This window comes from Pristiophorus japonicus, chromosome 2 (genome assembly GCF_044704955.1).
Source record: "Pristiophorus japonicus isolate sPriJap1 chromosome 2, sPriJap1.hap1, whole genome shotgun sequence".
NCBI lineage: Eukaryota > Metazoa > Chordata > Chondrichthyes > Pristiophoridae > Pristiophorus > Pristiophorus japonicus.
This window is the reverse complement of record NC_091978.1, coordinates 33250860-33270304: the sequence shown is the minus strand read 5'-3', so window position 1 is coordinate 33270304 and position 19445 is coordinate 33250860. Positions and strand designations below refer to the sequence as shown.

At 46.8% G+C, this 19445-nt stretch overlaps 1 protein-coding gene across 1 annotated transcript in view; it reads left to right on the top strand.

Moving 5' to 3' along the window:
- Positions 1 to 19445, top strand: part of smox (spermine oxidase) — a 47798-nt gene that overhangs the window by 14887 nt on the left and 13466 nt on the right. The window contains exons 3-5 of the mRNA XM_070866822.1: positions 8803 to 9029; positions 11943 to 12116; positions 17378 to 18092. Of these exons, the coding sequence (XP_070722923.1) occupies positions 8803 to 9029; positions 11943 to 12116; positions 17378 to 18092 (1116 nt within the window). The remainder of the gene's footprint in view (positions 1 to 8802; positions 9030 to 11942; positions 12117 to 17377; positions 18093 to 19445) is intronic.

Genomic DNA, 19445 nt, shown 5'->3' with positions numbered 1-19445 from the left:
GGGGGGTTGTAGGGTTGGAAGAGGTTCATCCATCATAGGCCGTCCCTCGAAACGAGGATGACTTGCTTCCACGCTGAAAAAAAGGATGAGTTCACAGGTGTTTTGAATGAAGGACCCGAGCTACACCCTCAAGGGTGGAAGATGCCTGTGTGTGGATTTTATTAACGTGTAGTGGCCGTTGCACACCAACCAGCATACGGGCTTGACAGAGCTCGGTCTTAGAAACATAGAAAATAGGTGCAGGAGTAGGCCATTCGGCCCTTCGAGCCTGCACCACCATTCACTGAGTTCATGGCTGAACATGCAACTTCAGTACCCCATTCCTGCTTTCTCGCCATACCCCTTGACCCACCTAGTAGTAAGGACTACATCTAACTCCTTTTTGAATATATTTAGTGAATTGGCCTCAACAACTTCCTGTGGTAGAGAATTCCACAGGTTCACCACTCTCTGGGTGAAGAAGTTTCTCCTCATCTCGGTCCTAAATGGCTTATCCCTTATCCTTAGACTGTGACCCCTGGTTCTGGACTTCCCCAACATTGGGAACAATGTTCCTGCATCTAACCTGTCTAAACCCATCAGAATTTTAAATGTTTCTATGAGATCCCCTCTCATTCTTCTGAACTCCAATGAATACAAGCCCAGTTGATCCAGACTTTCTTGATATGTCAGTCCCGCCATCCCGGGAATCAGTCTGGTGAACCTTCGCTGCACTCCCTCAATAGCAAGAATGTCCATCCTCCAGTTAGGAGACTAAAACTGTACACAATACTCCAGGTGTGGCTTCACCAAGGCCCTGTACAACTATAGTAATACCTCTGTACTCAAATCCCCTCGCTAGGAAGGCCAACATGCCATTTGCCTTTTTAACCGCCTGCTGTACCTGCATGCCAACCTTCAATGACTGATGTACTATGACACCCAGGTCTCGTTGCAACTCCCCTTTTCCTAATTTGTCACCACTCAGACAATAGTCTGTCTCTCTGTTTTTACAACCAAAGTGGACAACCTCACATTTATCCACATTATACTTCATCTGCCATGCATTTGCCCACTCACCTAACTTATCCAAGTCACTCTGCAGCCTCATAGCATCCTCCTCGCAGCTCACACTGCCACCCAACTTAGTGTCCTCTGCAAATTTGGAGATACTACATTTAATCCCCTCGTCTAAATCATTAATGTACAGTGTAAACAGCTGGGGCCCCAGCACAGAACCTTGCGGTACCCCACTAGTCACTGCCTGCCATTCTGAAAATTACCCATTTACTCCTACTCTTTGCTTCCTGTCTGCCAACCAGTTCTCAATCCACGTCAGCACACTACCCCCAATCCCATGTGCTTTAACTTTGCACATTAATCTCTTGTGTGGGACCTTGTCGAAAGCCTTCTGAAAGTCCAAATACACCACATCAACTGGTTCTCCATTGTCCACTCTACTGGAAACATCCTCAAAAAATTCCAGAAGATTTGTCAAGCATGATTTCCCTTTCACAAATCCATGCTGACTTGGACCTATCATGTCACCTCTTTCCAAATGCGCTGCTATGACATCCTTAATAATTGATTCCATCATTTTACCCACTACCGATGTCAGGCTGACCGGTCTATAATTCCCTGTTTTCTCTCTCCCTCCTTTTTTAAAAAGTGGGGTTGCATTGGCTACTCTGCACTCCATAGGAACTGATCCAGAGTCTATGGAATGTTGAAAAATGACTGTCAATGCATCCGCTATTTCCAAGACCACCTCCTTAAGTACTCTGGGATGCAGACCATCAGGCCCTGGGGATTTATCGGCCTTCAATCCCATCAATTTCCCCAACACAGTTTCCTGACTAATAAGGATTTCCATCAGTTCCTCCTTCTTACTAGACCCTCTGACCCCTTTTATATCCGGAAGATTGTTTGTGTCCTCCTTAGTGAATACCGAACCAAAATACTTGTTCAATTGGTCTGCCATTTCTTTGTTCCCAGTTATGACTTCCCCTGATTCTGACTGCAGGGGACCGACATTTGTCTTTACTAACCTTTTTCTCTTTACATATCTATAGAAGCTTTTGCAGTCCATTTTAATGTTCCCTGCAAGCTTCCTCTCGTACTCCTATTTTCCCTGCCCTAATCAAACCCTTTGTCCTCCTCTGCTGAGTTCTAAATTTCTCCCAGTCCCCTGGTTCGCTGCTATTTCTGGCCAATTTGTATGCCACTTCCTTGGCTTTAATATTTTCCCTGATTTCCCTTGATAGCCACGGTTGAGCCACCTTCCCTTTTTTATTTTTACGCCAGACAGAGATGTACAATTGTTGTAGTTCATCCATGCGGTCTCTAAATGTCTGCCATTGCCCATCCACTGTCAACCCCTTAAGTATCATTCGCCAATCTATCCTAGCCAATTCACGCCACATACCTTCAAAGTTACCCTTCTTTAAGTTCTGGACCATGGTCTCTGAATTAACTGTTTCCTTCTCCATCCTAATGTAGAATTCCACCATATTATGGTCACTCTTCCCCAAGGGGCCTCGCACAACGAGATTGTTAATTAATCCTCTCTCATTACACAACACCCAGTCTAAGATGGCCTCCCCCCTAGTTGGTTCCTCGACATATTGGTCTAGAAAACCATCCCTTATGCACTCCAGGAAATCCTCCTCCACCGTGTTGTTTCCAGTTTGGTTATCCCAATCTATATGCATATTAAAGTCACCCATGATAACTGCTGCACTTTTATTGCATGCACCCCTAATTTCCTGTTTGATGCCCTTCCCAACATCACTACTACTGTTTGGAGGTCTGTGCACAACTCCCACTTGCGTTTTCTGCCCTTTGGTATTCCATAGCTCCACCCATACCGACTCCACATCATCCAAGCTAATGTCCTTTCTTATAATTGCATTAATTTCTTCTTTAACCAGCAACGCCACCCCGCCTCCTTTTCCTTTCTGTCTATCTTTCCTTAATGTTGAATACCCTTGGATGTTGAGTTCCCAGCCTTGGTCACCCTGGAGCCATGTCTTATTGCTGCCAACCACATCGTATCCGTTAACTGCTATCTGCACAGTTAATTCGTCCACCTTATTCCTAATACTCCTCGCATTGAGGCACAGAGCTTTCAGGCTTGCCTTTTTATTACACTTTGACCCTATAGAATTTTACTGTAAAGTGGCCGTTTTTGTTTTTTGCCTTGTCCTCCACTTTTACTCATCTCCTTTCTGTCTTTTGCTTCTATCTCCATTTTGTTTCCCTCTGTCTCCCTGCATTGGTTCCCATCCCCCTGCCATATTAGTTTAACTTTTCCCCAACAGCACGAGAAAACACGCCCCCTCGGACATTGGTTCCGGTCTTGCTTAGGTGCAGACCGTCCGGTTTGTACTGGTCCCACCTCCCCCAGAACCGGTTCCAATGCCCCAGGAATTTGAATCCCTCCCTGCTGCACCACTGCTCAAGCCACGTAGTCATCTGAACTATCCTGCGATTCCTACTCTGACTAGCACGTGGCACTTGACTAGCATGTGGCACTTGGTCCGGTGGCAAGGATTATCCAAGGTAACACCTAAGCGCTTAGGCCCCAACCTGCGAGAAACCATCAGCAGTGTGGAGGAGGTTACAGAGATAGGGAAGGGCAAGGCCATGGAGGAATTTGAAAACCAGGATGAGAATTTTAATATGGAGGGGTTTCCGGACCGGGAGCCAATGTCGGTCAGCCGAGCACAGGGGTGATGGGGGAATGGGACTTGGTGCGAGTTAGGATGTGGGCAGAAGATACTCCGTGGTTTGGATGGCCAGGTGGTTGCAATGCCCGTATGAAGTTCTGCTGCGTTTCACTGTAACCCATATTTTAGGTGGCCCAGTGAAGCCACTGGGTGTATGATCAGGTTCTGACCCCTGACTGGTTTTCCACATCCTCCGATAATTTTCTTTCGGTGAGCATTTCGAGGTTTTGAGAGCTTCAACCGTTGACAGGAAAGGGTTCTTGGATTTAAGGTGGTATTTCGAAAGCTTCCGGAGATTATTCATTAATTGGCACATTTGAGTTTCGTAAGGCTTTCCTGTATTCTCCAACTGTTGTTGCTTCCCTTCTGAGAGGTAGTGCTGAGATATGTATGAGGACAGAAAGGCAAACTGTTTACACTGGTTTAATGCTCTGTAATGTTTAAGAACATAAGAAATAGGAGCAGGAGTAGGCCATTCGGCCCCGCGAGCCTGTTCAATCTCTCCTCATAGGACAATCCCCCCATCTCAGTAATTAGTCTGGTGAACCTTCGTTGCATTTCCTCGATGGCAAGTATATCATTTCTTGGATAAGCAGACCAAAACTGTACACAATACTTCATTTGTGGTCTCATCAGGGCCCTGTATAATTGCAGTAAGACATATTTACTCTTATACTGAAATCCTCTTGTAATAAAGGTCAACATACCATTTGCTTTCTTAATTGCTTGCAGTACCTGCATGTTAACTTTCAGTGATTCGTGCACAAGGACATCCAGGTCCCTCTGAATACCAACATTTTCCAATCTCTCACCATTTAAAAAATACTCTGCTTTTCTATTTTTCCCATCGAAGTTTCTGTGATGTTCTGCTATACGTTGACGGGATTTGTATGTGCGATTTCTGCCCATGCTGTTGTACAATATTCAGCTTCTGAGACCAAAACTCGGGGCCATAAATATTAGAAAGTCTCTAACAAATCCAATAGGGAATTCAGAAGAAACGTCTTTACCCAGAGAGTGGTTAGAATGTGGAACTTTCTATCACAAGGAGTAGTTGAGGGGAATAGTATAGATGCATTCAAGGGGAAGCTAGATAAACACATGAGGGAGAAAGGAATAGAAGGTTTTGCAGATAGGGTTAGACGAAGAAGGATGGGAGGAGGCTTGTGTGGAGTATAATTACTGGCATGGACCTGTTGGGCCGATTGGCCTGTTTCTGTGCTGTATGTTCTATATGACACTGAGAAAACAAGGGCCAAGGTGACTGTCCACATGGGTGTGAGCATCTGCTCCCCAGCTGGTTCCAGTGGATGTGTGGATGAAGTTGATCTTAGTCTTTATCTTGCCTGCGGTTTTGGTCAGGTGTTGATGGTACGTGAGATTAGGTTCCAGAACCACTCCTGAGGTAATTTGGGAAGTCTCCGTGCCTGCGTTCAGCAAGATGGAAGAGAGCACTCGGGTGCCTCTTGGCATGCAGAGACGAGCATTTTCTGGGGACTCAGACAAAGCCACCATACTCCTCGTATTTTCAAGTCTTCTGCAAGGGTGCAGTCCGCTTGGCCAAGAGTTCTCACTTGGATGGTTATCGCAAAGTTGTCTGCGTGTCCAAAATTCCTTGACTGGGTCAGCAGGGTATCACTGATGTAAATATTAAAAAGTCATGGTGCCAAGACTGAGTCCTGTGGGATACCATTCGGTTGTTGAGGTCTGCTCATTTGCTCCATTGGCTGTACGCAGAACTTGAGCATGGCTGTTAGTAGGCAAAATATTGCTGAATACGTTTTGGCTGTTCGAAGTGAGGCTGTAATTGTAGTACTGGGCAAAAGCAGTAAAATCTGACTTGCACTTTTTTCCCTTGTTGGGGAATCGTAAATATATATATTTCGCAATAAATTATTGCCTTCAATATTATGCATCAATTTGCTTTAAATGTTGCATTAAGTAACTGAAAAGCTTCTTTCTCTTTGGTTGCTATTTGAAGAAAGAACTTTTACTGATATAAGCCCTTACAAATATCCTTGCAAAGTCGCTGGGTCAAAATCCTGAAACTCCCTACCTAACAGCACGGTTGACCATTCCATCCTCCTCTAACACCTCTCCACCATCATCCAGCTGGGCGGGACTGCACTCGCCTATTTCCATTCTTATCTATCTAGTCGTAGCCACAGAATCACCTGCAACAGCTTCTCTTCCCACTCCCACACCGCTACCTCTGGTGTCCCCCACGGATCTATCCTTGGCCCCCTCCTATTTCTCATCTACATGTTGCCGCTTGGCGACATCATCCGAAAACACCATCAGTTTCCACATGTACACTGACAACACCCAGCTCTACCTCACTACCACTTCTCTCGACCCCTCCATGGCCTCTAAATTGTCAGACTGCTTGTCCGACACGCAGTATAGGATGAGCAGAAATTTCCTCCAGCTAAATATTGGGAAGACCAAAGCCATTGTCTTCGGTCCCCGCCACAAACTTCGGTCCCTTGCCCAACTTCAGTCTGAGGCTGGACCATGCTGTTCACAACCTTAGTGTCATATTTGACCCTGAATCGAACTTCAGACCACATAGCCGCAGCATAACTAAGTTCACTTATTTTCACCTACATAACATCGAATACCTGAGTCTCAGCTCATCCACTGCTGAAACCTTCATCCATGTCTTTGTTACTTCTAGACTTGACTATTCCAATGCAATATTGGCCTACCTCCCACTTTTTAACCTCCGTAAACTTGAGCTCATCCAAAATTGCTGCTTGTGTCCAAATTCGCACCAAATCCTGTTCACCCATCACCCCTATGCTCACTGACCTACATTGGCTTCCAGTTATGCACCATCTTGATTTTAAAATTCTTATCCTGGTTTCCAAATCCTTCCATGGCCTCGCCCCTCCCTATTCTCTGTAATCTCCTCCAGCCCTTTAACCCTCCGAAATATCTGCGCTCCACCAATTCTAGCCTCGAGAGCCTCCTCGATTTTAATAGCTCCACCATTGGCGGCCGTGCTTTCATTTGCTAAGGCCCTAAGCTCTGGAATTATTTCCCTAAACCTGTCCGCCTCTCTACCTCTCTTTCCTCCTTTAAAACACTCCTTAAAACTTGCATCTTTGACCAAGCTTTCGCTCATCTGTCCTAATATCTCCTTATGTGGCTCAGTGTCAAATTCTGTTTGGTAACTCTCCTGTGAAGCACTTTGGAACGTTTTACTATGTTAAAGGTGCTATATAAATGCAAATGATCATTGTTATTAAGAACAATGACAATGAATTATTTACATTTTATGCATTTATGCTTACGCTAAGGCTCTCCTTTAGTTTTAAAGCCAAATGGAAGAAAATGAGAAACTAGAATAAAAATGACCTGCAGTGCCTACAACCAATACTATAAGTTACTGATCTGCTTTTATTGCACATGCAGTTTTTTCTCAGCTATGACCTGGTGTAGGTGCGTATCCAGTGGTGTTGCACATGACCATTGGTTTCTGCTCCATACTGAACCAGAGTGGAAAGGAGCATTGAATGAATATCTTGCATTTCTATAGCACCTTTCATGATATCAGGATACCAATATTTGAGCCAATGAAGTCCAGTCACTGTTTGTAATACCGGAAACACAGCAGCCAATTTGTACACAGCAAGCTCCCACAAACAGCAATGAGATAATGATCAGATTATCTGAATATTCTTTAGTGATGTTGGCCAGGACACCAGGGAGAACTCTCCGGCTCTTCTTTGAAATAGTGCCATGGGATCTTTCGCACCCAGCTGAGAAGGAGACGGGGCCTCGGTTTAACTTCCCATCTGAAAGACTGCACCTCCGACAAGGCAGCACTCCCTCAGCACGGCACTGTGAATGTCGGCCTGGATTTTGTGCTCAAGTCTCTAGAGTGAGACTTGAACCCAAAACTGTCTGATTCCGAGGCGAGACTGCTACTCACTGAGCCACAGCTGATGCTTGATTGAACTTCAGTTGACTGACAGGTCACTTTAAAAATGATGGTTAGCAACGTTTTCTCATAGGATCACAAGATAAGTTTGGATGATCAAGGCCCAATTGATCTAACCCCTCCACAGTTCCAACCTTACCATCCTCCCATTACAACATCTGATCCAGATTATTAAAAAGAAACGCTCTTCTTGAACCTCACAAGAAATTGCGTTTGTAAAACCTCACAGAATGAGACATGCATGGGACATAGAAACATAGAAAATAGGTGCAGGAGTAGGCCATTCGGCCCTTCTAGCCTGCACCGCCATTCAATGAGTTCATGGCTGAACTTGCATTGGTGTTGAGACTCACTCAGATCGATGTACTGCCTGACTACCAGACTATCACCCTAAGGTATGCAGGTGGGTGGGTGCACATCAATCCGAGGTCCCGCGCAGCCTGCCCACAAGCTGCCGGAACAGAGACCCCGCGTGCAGCTGTCGCGCAGCAAACTTAAAGGGACAGCACACGGGAAAAAAATGAAGTGGGGGGGATATTGGTGACTGCCACAATACTAGACCTTCTGAAGCAAAACAGGCTGAACTTTGCCGAGTAACTTCCCTTTCAAACTGCACACAAAGGCACAAGGAATTCTCTTAGATCGGTGTATTTTATATTCTTCTTCTTAGGCAGTCGAGGATGACTTGCTTCCACACTACTGAGTTCTCAGGTGACTGATGAGACCAATGTGGGATCTACATTCTCTGTCAGAAGGTGGTTGAAGGGACGGGTGGGTGGGGTGCTTGATTCGTCGTTCGCTCCATCCGCTGTTTGCGCTTGGTTTCCCCGTGTTCCCGACGAAGAGATTCGAGGTGTTCGGTGACTTCCCGGATGCTTCTCCTCCACTATGAGAGGTCTTGGGCCAGGGATTCCCAGGTGCCAGTGGGGATGTTGCAATTTATCAAGGAGGCTTTGAGGGTGTCCTTGAAGCGTTTCCTCTGCCCACCTGGGGCTCGCTTGCCGTGTCGGTGCTCTGAGTAGAGTGCTTTTTTGGGGATATTATTTATATATGTGTATATATATGGCCAGTCTATAAATGCCTCATTTTACATTATTTGTAATAATTTATATATATATATATATAATATATATGATATTCATTTCTCAGGCTGTGCTACATTTGACCTTGGGGCCACTTGGATTCACGGTGCTCATGGGAACCCGGTTTATCAGCTAGCAGAAGACCATGGTCTCCTTGAAGAAACTACAGATGGGGAGCGAAGTATTGGCCGTATCAGTCTCTACTCCAAGAATGGGGTGGCACACTACTGTACCAGCAGTGGGCAGAGAATACCTAAGGATGTCGTTGAAGAATTCAGCGATGTATACAACGAGGTGAGATCACATCGCTGCACTTCATGAATATGCAGTGCACAACACTGTGTGTTTCTTCAGGATATATTTTCCCCCATAGCCCTGCAAATCTTTTCTATTCAAGTACAGGTGCAACGTCCCGAATCCGGAACTCCAAAGTCCAGAATTGTCCAAAAACCGGACATTTTGCGCATAGCTGATGGAGTTGTCTGGAATCCGGAATTATTGTCCGAAAACCAGACATTTTTGAGGCAAAACCCGAAATCCAGCACGGATTCGGTCGAAGATTTCGGATTTCAGACAATAAAGTCAAGTCTGAAATCTGGAATCCTCGACAGAATCTGATTTTGGGTTTTGCCGGATTTCGGACTTTGCCGCTCAAAACCCGGTACGGATTTAGTGGAGGATTACGGATTTCAGACTATTGATTTTCTTGTTTGGAATCCGGAAAAAAAACAAATCTGGAATGGAGTCGGTCCTGAGGATTCCGGATTTTGGACGTTGTACCTGTATTTATTCAATTTCCCTTTTGAAAGTTATTACTGAATCTCCTTCCACCACCCTTTTCAGGCAGTGCATTCCAGATCATAAGAGCTCACTGTTTAAATGTTTTTTTCCCTCACTTCCTCTCTGGTTCTTTTGCTAATTATCTTAACTCGGTGTCCTTTGCTAACTGACCCTCCTGCCAATATAATCAGTTCCTCCATATCTGCTCTATCAAAAGCCCTCATAATTTCGAACACCTCGATTAAATCTCTCCTTAATCTTCGGTGCTCCGAGGAGAAAAATCCCAGCCTCTCTAGTCTCTCCACCTAACTGAAGGCCCTCTTCCCCAGTATTGGCTGACTAGTATTTCCCCCCTATTGCACCATCCTCCGAACTATTCAGAAAAATCCAGCAAAAGTTGGATAATATGAGGATTTTCTAATGTTTAGGTAACTGCTTCACATTTGTTTCCAAACTTCTAACCAAATATTTTCCTCAATGAAAACCTTGATTTCTAGGAATAACTTTGGTGGGCTTTAATGCTTTGAAGATGTCGCATAAATAATTTTGCCAGTACAATTAGAGGAATCTCCAAGGGGTCTATGAACAGGAAAAGCCAATGAAGTCTGAGTTTGCTCATCCCTACTCAGGTCTGTTAAAACAGATTTAAATATGATGCGCACTTGTATATACATTTATGTAAATTGCTAGGCTTAAAAAAAGGCAGTTTTCTTGCTAATCACCTTTTAGATACTGAACTGATATTGCAGTTGGTAGGGTAATCAAGGCTGACAGCTAATTATGAAATCATACAAGTAAACACAACTGATTTCATGAATCAGAATGTTCAATCTCCTAGCTTAGATATGCAGTTAGAATTGAGGACCTCAGAGTAAGAAAAACATCAGTGGAACATATTTGGCCATAAATTGCAGCCTCTCCGGGTGCGTACGATGGCCCGAAGAGGCCCCGCAAGTTCCAGGTTTGGGCGTGCACTGCGCGTGCGCCTAAACCCGGCACTTGCAATCTGTCAACATTTCTTTTGCCTGATCGTACCATTGCGAAAATAGAGGGCCTCCGCGGGCGGAGAGTTGGGTTATTTGCGCGTCTCCTGACCAGCCAATGTCCTTAAAACTCTTGGTGCCTGGTAAAAGCAAGCGTAAGGCCTGCTTTCACCAGCGCAAGAGTTTTAAAAGACAGAGAAATTACATTTTAGGACTAATTTTTAAACGATAAACCCTGCCCAACACGGAATTCTCTGTGTGTGCAGGGACTGCAGGTAGGTGTGCATCGTACTCCGTGGTTAGAGGCTTGCGTCCGCGGGAAGCCTCCGACCGCAATTCTTGGCCCATATTAAATTATATGGAATTTACAGCACGGAAATAGTCCAGTTGGGACAATTCCACTAATCCTCTGTTGATGCTCCACATCAGCCTCCTCCTGCTCTATTCACTTCATCTCGCCCTATTACTCGTTCTGTTACTTTCTCCCTCATGTACTTATCTAGCATCTCCTTAAAAGCAACTATGCTAATGGACTCAACTACTTTGCGTGGTAGCGAGTTTCACATTCTCACCACTTTCTGAGTAAAGGAGTTTCTCCTGAATTCCTTTATTGGAGTTATTAATGATTGTCTCCTCTGAAACCTCGCATACCCGTTGAGGATGCAAGATTTCTCCGGTCATGGTTGTTTCTCTCAATTTATCTTAAAAGGCTATAAATGTGCACAATGAACGATATCTTTTTTTTTTAAACTGCACCCTCCCCGATCCCCAATTTTCACCCCTCTGTTCCTGGATGTGCTGACTCTTACCGGGATATGGTTCCACGGACAGTGCCCTCCCGCCGCCCCCCCTGGGTACTTCACAAATGGCCGCAGTTCACAGGGATGACTCTGCGGTGCAGCACCCTCAGCGGGGAGCGCCGCTTGCAGGGAGTGCAACCCGGCAAATGACGGAAGCTCAGCGTTTTTTAATTGGATGGAAAATTGTGGGCTGCTTGCCAGCAATTTGCTGAGCCCCCGGCCCATGGCAGTCGTCTCTTCCTCTTGGCAGTTTGGATAGCAGAATCAACCTGCACTTGTGAGCGCAGCCGGCGATTATGAGAAGAATATTCGAATGCGGATTACAACAGAGTCCAGATTGTTGCTTGGTCCGCTAATGTCCCTCGGGGATGAGAGCTGCCGCTCCCTCCATGTAACCCTCTGGCCTGCTAGTGGCTTCAGCCTCACACTATGTGGCTGAGCTCATGACCAAGGGGTAGAGAACAAAAGAAGGCCAACTGTAGTGCCACAAACGCCTCTCTGGCTAAGATCAGCTAATCCTGCACAGTCGACCATTTGTAGGGTTTTTCTTTCCTCCAGGGTTTCACAAGAGGCTGCTTTCGCCCACTTAAGTTATTGGTGAAATTGTGGGCAAGTTTTTAATGCTTCCCAACTTCTTTCCCTAGGTCTACAACCTGACTCAGGAGTTCTTCCAACATGGAAGACCAGTCGGTGCAGAAAGCCAAAACAGCGTTGGCGTTTTCACAAGGAACGTGGTGCGTAAGCGCCTCAAAGCTGATCCTGAGGACTCCGGAATCACCAAGGAGCTGAAGCTGGCAATGCTTCAGCAGTTCTTGAAGGTAGGAGCTGTCTTGAAATAATCTCGTGTGGGGAATAATTCGGTATCAACCCGTTTGGGGGTGGTAACAGTCGGGGGACCTCGCGCCAGGCGCTGAAGTCTCGCCCCCCCGCCCCCCCCTCCCCCCATCCAGAAGTTTGGGTTACTGCCCCCCCGGAAGGAAGTGGAGCGCTAAATCAAGTGCTCCCCTTCGTTCCTGGGGCGCTAACTGGGCAGACTCCTCAACATCGCCACAAACTGGGCCGAGCAGCACTGCCGCGTCCGAGGGGCCCCTCCCTCAGTTAGAGGGAAGACCCCACGCTGCCGACTCTGCAAAAGAAAGAGGGCCCTACCTGGACCACCGGGGAGCGAGGGTGCCGCGCGGTCAGCCCAGCCTCGAGGAGAGTGCCACGCTAAGCGATCGCGGCTATGGCCTGGCAAAGAAACCGCATCGGGAGCGGGAAACCCAAGGTCAGTTGTTTTTTTTATTTTTGACTCTGCCACCCCCGCCTTTAATCATTGCCCCGGTAGTGGCCGGCCGCCCGAGGCCTGCCTCCTGCAGCCGATGGTATTTTCGCCTGGCGCTGCTGCAAGGGGTGAATTATAATTTCAGGGCCGGGCACTAATGGGGCAAAGCGTGTGGCGATGACATCACAATCTCCGGGCGCAGGAGATATCGGGGCCCAAAGCTGTACCGCCGCCGCTAAACTCCCGCCCAATATGGCGGGCGCCGTTAAGAGCACCGTGCCCAGTTGCAAACTCGTTAGCGCCTCGTTGGCGCACAAATGAGTTGAATATCTAGCTCGAGAATAATATAGTAGAGAAGGAGGCCATTTTCCCCATAGTGCCTGTGCTAGCCCTTTGAAAACGCTCTCCAATTAGTCCCACTCCCCAGCTATTTCCCCATAGCCCTGCAAATTTTCCTTTTTTAAGTCGAGATCCAATTCCCCAATTTATTACTGGATCTGCTTCTGCCACCCTTTCAGGTCATAACAACTCGCTAAGTAAGCACCCCCCCAAGGCTTTTTTGACAATGATTTTAAATCCATGTCCTCTGGTTATTGACCCTCCTGAGAATGGAAACAGTTTCTCCCTATCAACTCTATCAAAACTTCTCATCATTTTTAACCTCAATTAAATCTCCCTATAACCTTCGCTGTTCTAAGATTGTAAGAACATAAGAAATAGGAGCAGGAGTAGACCATTTGGCTCTCGAGCCTGCTCCGCCATTTAATAAGATCATGGCTGATCTGATCATGGACTCAGCTCCACTTCCCCGCCCGCTCCCCATAACCCTTTACTCCCTTATTGCTCAAAAATCTGTCTATTTCCACCTTAAATATATTCAATGACCCAGCCTTCACACCTCTCTGGGGAAGAGAATTCCACAGATTTACAACCCTCTGAGAGAAGAAATTTCTCCTCGTCTCAATTTTAAATGGGTGGCCCCTTATTCTGAGACTATGTCCCCTAGTTTTAGTTTCCCCTGTGAGTGGAAATATCCTCTCTGCATCCACCTTGTCAAGCCCCCTCATTATCTTGTATGTTTCGATAAGATCACCTCTCATTCTACTGAACTCCAATAAGTATAGGCCCAACCTACTCAACCTATCCTCATAAGTCAACCCCCTCATCTCCGGAATCAACCTAGTGAACCTTCTCTGAACTGCCTCCAATGCAAGTATATCCTTTCTTAAGTACGGAGACCAAACTGTGCGCAGTACTCCAGGTGTGGCCTCACCAATACCCTGAACAGTTGTAGCAGGACTTCTCTGTTTTTATACTCTATCCCCCTTGCAATAAAGGCCAACATTCCATTTGCCTTCCTGATCACTTGCTGTACCTGCATACTAACTTTTTGTGTTTCATGCAGAAGGACACCCAGGTCTCTCTGTACTGCATCACTTTGCAATTTTTCTCCATTTAAAAAAAAAAATAAGTAAAACATTCCCAGCTTCTCCAGTCTAACCTGATATGATTCAGGGATGAGGGAAGATCAAGCCTAGGAAAATCAACACATCCACTTTGCAACAAGGGAGGCTGATCTTCGGCCTGTGGAGCTGGGGCAGCAAAGACTCTTCATAGGAAACTTGTTTTGGCTATGTTTAAAAACAAACCTGGACTTTTCCCTGAAAGATGGCAATGTTTTGTATATAGAACCTTTTGAGGAGCAACAAAGGGGGAAGATGGAAAAAATAATTTTTAAGGCAATTATCAACATTTTAATAAACAACAGGAATGGAAACACATTTCACCATATTCTGTGTTAATCTTGCAAGCTCAAACCTTGCGCAACAGACTATCTCCATACCTATTCTCTGGGGAACGTATTTCACAAAACACTGTATAATCTTAAGTTCTACCATCTGCCTGAAGCTAAACCTGGAAACAAGTACTTTAACCCCGAGCTGTGAAAAAGTTTCCAGCTGTCTCCTGTCTATATTAGCAGCCTGTTTAGCAAGGCCTTTATATCACAGGAATGCAGCAAATAACAGACCCTCTCCTCCTCCCTTAGTAAACAAGCCTTTCGCCTCAACCAGTCTATCCTCGACACAGAAGTAGTCCTAATCCTCGACTGGAACATAAACGCCGGCATGGACTGGTTGTGCCGAATATCCTGTTTCTGTGCCGTATATCCGATGTAATCCCATGTGCCTGACCTGGTCCCACATCCCATTATCTCACTCCCCTTCAAGCACATTTCCAAACCTATTTTTAAATGTCAACATAGCCTCTGCTTCAACCATTAAATCTGGTCATGCATTTCAAAAACGAATGCAATGCTCTGTGTAAAAATAAATCTCCTGCTCTCCGTCCTAAATCTCTTACATTTAATCTTATGTCTATATCCCCTTTTACTGGACCCCCTCGACCACTGGACACAACGGGGTGGGGGCGGTAATTGCGGTCAGAGGCTTCCCTCGGACGAACGCCTCCAATCCAAAAAAAACCTATGAAAATGTCTGGTGGTCCCGGAGGAACGTAGGATTCCAGTCTGAGGCCTTCATTCGCTGCACAGCATACGGGGATCTGTCCTCAAGATAGGTAAATGTATCCTGGGATCATGTGGGCCTGGAACACTAATCACTATCGATTATTCCCATTGATAATGGGAGCTCTGATTTTACGGGCTCCCATTACCATCAATGAGAATACCCTCTAAACAAGAAACACAACACAATAAATTGAAAAAACACTCCACGTATTTAACATGAATTGAAATTAAATGTTTTGGAAAAGAAAATATTTTTGGGAATTTTTTTTTAATGTGTCTTAATAGGGTTAAAAATAAACTTGCCTTAATAGACTAATATAAAACTAATATAAAACTGAATGATTACATTTAATTTTCCTATGTTTTAAAACTCTTAAGCTGGTAAAAGTAAGCTATACGCCAGATGTAAGAGTTTGAAGGTCATTCGCTGGGCAAGAGTTGGGCAAATAGCCTAATCGCTGCTGCGGGGATGTCCTTCCTGCGGGGATGCGTGCGATCTGTCAAAACAAATTGTGACAGATTGCAAAAGCTGGTTCTCGGCACATGCTCATTGCATCCCGAGAACTGGCTTTTGCAAGGCCTCTTCGGGTGCGTGTGCACATTGCACGCACCCAGAGAGGCCGCAATTTTCGGCCCAGTCTGTTTCTATTTCATCTGACCCATCCCTTCATCATTTTAAATACATCCATGAAATCACCCTGTAATCTCCTCTGTTCTAACGAAAACCGCCACGTAGTGATTATGTGGAATAGACTGCCAGCAAAAACATTTGAGGCTTGATGCATTACATGGAGAGGGGTAGAATCATAGAGTCACAGGGCCCAAGTTGCCACATGATTCGCGCCTGATTTTTAGGAGCAACTGGTGGAGAACGGACTATTTTAGAAATCGCAATTCTCCACATATTTTTTTCTGCAGTTCTAGTCAGGTAGAACAGTTCTAGTTTAGAACAGAATTTTTTCTTCAAAAGGGAGCGTGTCCGGCCACTGACACCTGCTTTGAAAGTTTCCACAGTGAAAATATACTCCAAACTAAAGTAGAATGGAGCCAGTGAAGATTTTTGTAGAACTGAAAAAACCTGTTCTACGCATTAAAAAATCAGGCGCAGGTTACAGAACGAGGTGGGTGGGGGGGAAGGGAACTCATTAAATTCTACAATAAATCCTTATTTATACTTCTACAAATATTATACAAATAAATCCAACCTGAATAAACATTTATAAGCCAAGAAAAGATTAAATAAACCATCTTCCTACCTGTGTGAAAGTGCTTCAGCCAGGGAGAATTCTGCAGCCATTTGTGCCGCTGAGCGAGAGAGGGAGGGAGAGAGAGAGATCGGATCCAGTCCGGGAGTGGGGGGGCGGGGGGAGCGGGTGTCGGGTCGGGTCTGGTCGGCGGGGGGGGGGGGGTGGTGGAGCGGGTGGAGCGGGTGTCGGGTCTTGTCGGAGGCGGGGAGCAGGAGCTGGCCGTGGGAGGAGCCTTATTCACGCAGCCCCAGTGAGGCCATTCAGCCAGGGCTAGGGGCTGCGTTCTTCGGGCCCCTCCCACACAGTTCGGCGCCTGGAGCTACTGCACTTGCGTGCCGACTGTAGCGCGCATGTGCAGAGGTCCTGGCACTGTTTTCAGCGCAGGGACCTGGCTCCGCCCCCCCCCCCCCCCCACAGCTCGTGCTGGCTGCGCCGAGGGCCAGAGGACCTGTACCTGTAAGTAGGTGGAGAATACCGAGGATTTTTTTAGGCGCGAAAAACGGGCGCTCAGCTCGGAGGGGCGCCCGTTTTTTTTCTTGTGGAAACTTGGGCCCTTAGAACCATAGATGTTTACGGTATAGAAGTAGGCCATTCGCCCCATCGTGTCTGTGCCGTCCAAAGACAGCTCCAGACAGAGATAATCCAATACTCCACTGGTTCCTGTACTGTGGGTGGGGGGGTGAGGGTGCTGGGGTGGCCGGTGGGGGGGTGGGTTGCGAGGCAAAGGACAGCGGCTCAAGTTTGTATAATGGAATGAAGATGGCTGAATATTCTGCCGTTTTGTTTGATTAATGTTGTGGATTGAGGAGTGTTGATGCAGATCCGTCAGGCAGAAGATTGAAGGGTGGGGGGAGAGCCCGAGTGCATGACCGGGGTAGATTCTGTACGGTCAGTGACGAGGGTAGCTCGGAGGGCCATCTCCCGTTCCGCACTTTCTCGCGTCGGTTGGAATCGCGGCGATCTGACTCTGAGCGTTCGGGTTGGGGCAGGGCAGGACTTTGCCCCCTTTTTTTTTTAATCCTTTCTCCTTCCTGTTGGCAGGTTGAAAGCTGTGAGAGCAGTTGCCACAGCATGGATGAAGTGTCCCTTAGCGAGTTTGGCGAGTGGACAGAGATCCCCGGTGCCCACCATGTCATTCCCAGCGGCTTCATTAACGTAGTGGAGATCCTGGCGCGCGGCATTCCCAAGTCGGTGATCCAGCTGAACAAGGCGGTGAAGTGCATTCACTGGAACCACTCGGTCAGCAAGGAAATCCACTTTATCAACAGCTCGTTCCCGAGCCACAACCTGGACGGCCAGGAGGAGGAGGAGGAGGGCTATCGGGTGTACGTGGAGTGCGAGGACTGTGAGTTCATCCCGGCCGATCACGTGATCATCACCATGTCCCTGGGCGTGCTGAAGAAGTACCACGAGACCATGTTTCACCCACACCTGCCCGAGGAGAAGGTCTTGGCCATCCAGATGCTGGGCATCGGCACCACGGACAAGATCTTCCTGGAGTTCGAGGAGCCCTTCTGGAGCCCCGAGTGCAACAGCATCCAATTTGTGTGGGAGGACGACGCGGAGAGCGACAGCCTGGCCTACCCGGAGGACCTGTGGTACAAGAAGATCTGCAGCTTCGACGTGCTGTACCCGCCCGAGCGCTATGGCCACGTGCTGAGCGGCTGGATCTGTGGCGAGGAAGCCATTATCATGGAACGATACGACGATGAGACGGTGGCCGAGACTTGCACGGAACTGCTGCGAAGATTTACAGGTTATTAACGTTCTTTCTGTGGTCTATTCGCGGGTGCCTCTGCAGCAGTGCAAGTCGTCATTTAGGAGACTTGTATGGAATCACACTCTACCACCTGCTTCCCGTTTCACTCCATTCTGTACAGGGATTCTTGGTGGAGGAACCATTTTTCCTCAATCCATGTGCAATCTACTGAGTGTTGACGAGTTCTGAGATTAAATTAAAAGAAAGACTTGCATTGCTCTCGCGCCTTTCGTGACCACTGGACGTCTCGAGACGCTTTACGGCCAATGAAGTACTTTTGGAACTGTAGTCACTGTTGCAATGTGGGAAGCGCGGCAGCCAATTTGCGCACAGCAAGCTCCCACAAACAGCACTGTGATAATGACCAGATAATCTGTTTTTAGTGATGTTGATTGAGGGATAAATATTGGCCAAGACACCGGGGAGAACTCCCCCGCTCTTCTTCAAACTAGTGCCATGGGATCATGAGAGAGCAGACGGGGCCTCGTTTTAACGTCTCATCCAAAAGATGGCAACTCCGACAGTGCAGCACTCCCTCAGCACTGCACTGGACTGTCAGCCTAGATTTTCTTGTTCTCGAGTCCCTGGAGTAGGACTGGAACCCACAACCTTCCGATTAAGAGGCGAGTGTGCTACCCACTGTACCACAGCGGCAAATTAGGCAAGGACGTGTCGCTCTCGTCCTCTCTCTCTCTCTCTCTCTCCTCTCTCTCTCTCTCTCTCTCTCTGCAGTAAAAGTAACCCTTCAAGTTCAGGTGGAACAGGCTCGAGGGGCCAAATGATCCACTCCTCCTGTTACTGTGTTCCTAAGTATGTTAGCAACTTCTGGAACATGGCTTATCAATGTGACTCAGTTGGCTTTGTATACTCGTTGGACCAGGATCTCTGGGAAAGCAGGCATCGAGGGTTGTGCCTGTGGATAGTCACTTCAGTAATGGAAATGAGTTTGATTTCCCACCAAATAGCTTCTTGCCCCAAAATGTTATCAATAGGATCCCCTGAATCGGTTCAACAATAACAACAACTCATATTTATATAGCGCCTTTAACGTAGTGAAATGTCCCAAGGCGCTTCACAGGAGTACTTTGCAATAAAAATTTAACACCGAGCCACATAAGTAGAAATTAGCGCAGGTGAGAGGTATGTTTTAAGGAGTGCCTTGAAGGAGGAAAGAGTTTTGGCAACAGAAGGCACAGCCACCAATGGTTGAGCGATTAAAATCAGGGATGCTCAGGTGGGCAGAGTTAGAGGAGCGCAGACATCCCGGGGTGGGGGGGGGCTGGAGGAGATTAGAGATAGGGAGGGGTGAGGCCATGGAGGGATTTGAAAATAAGGATGAGAATTTTGAAA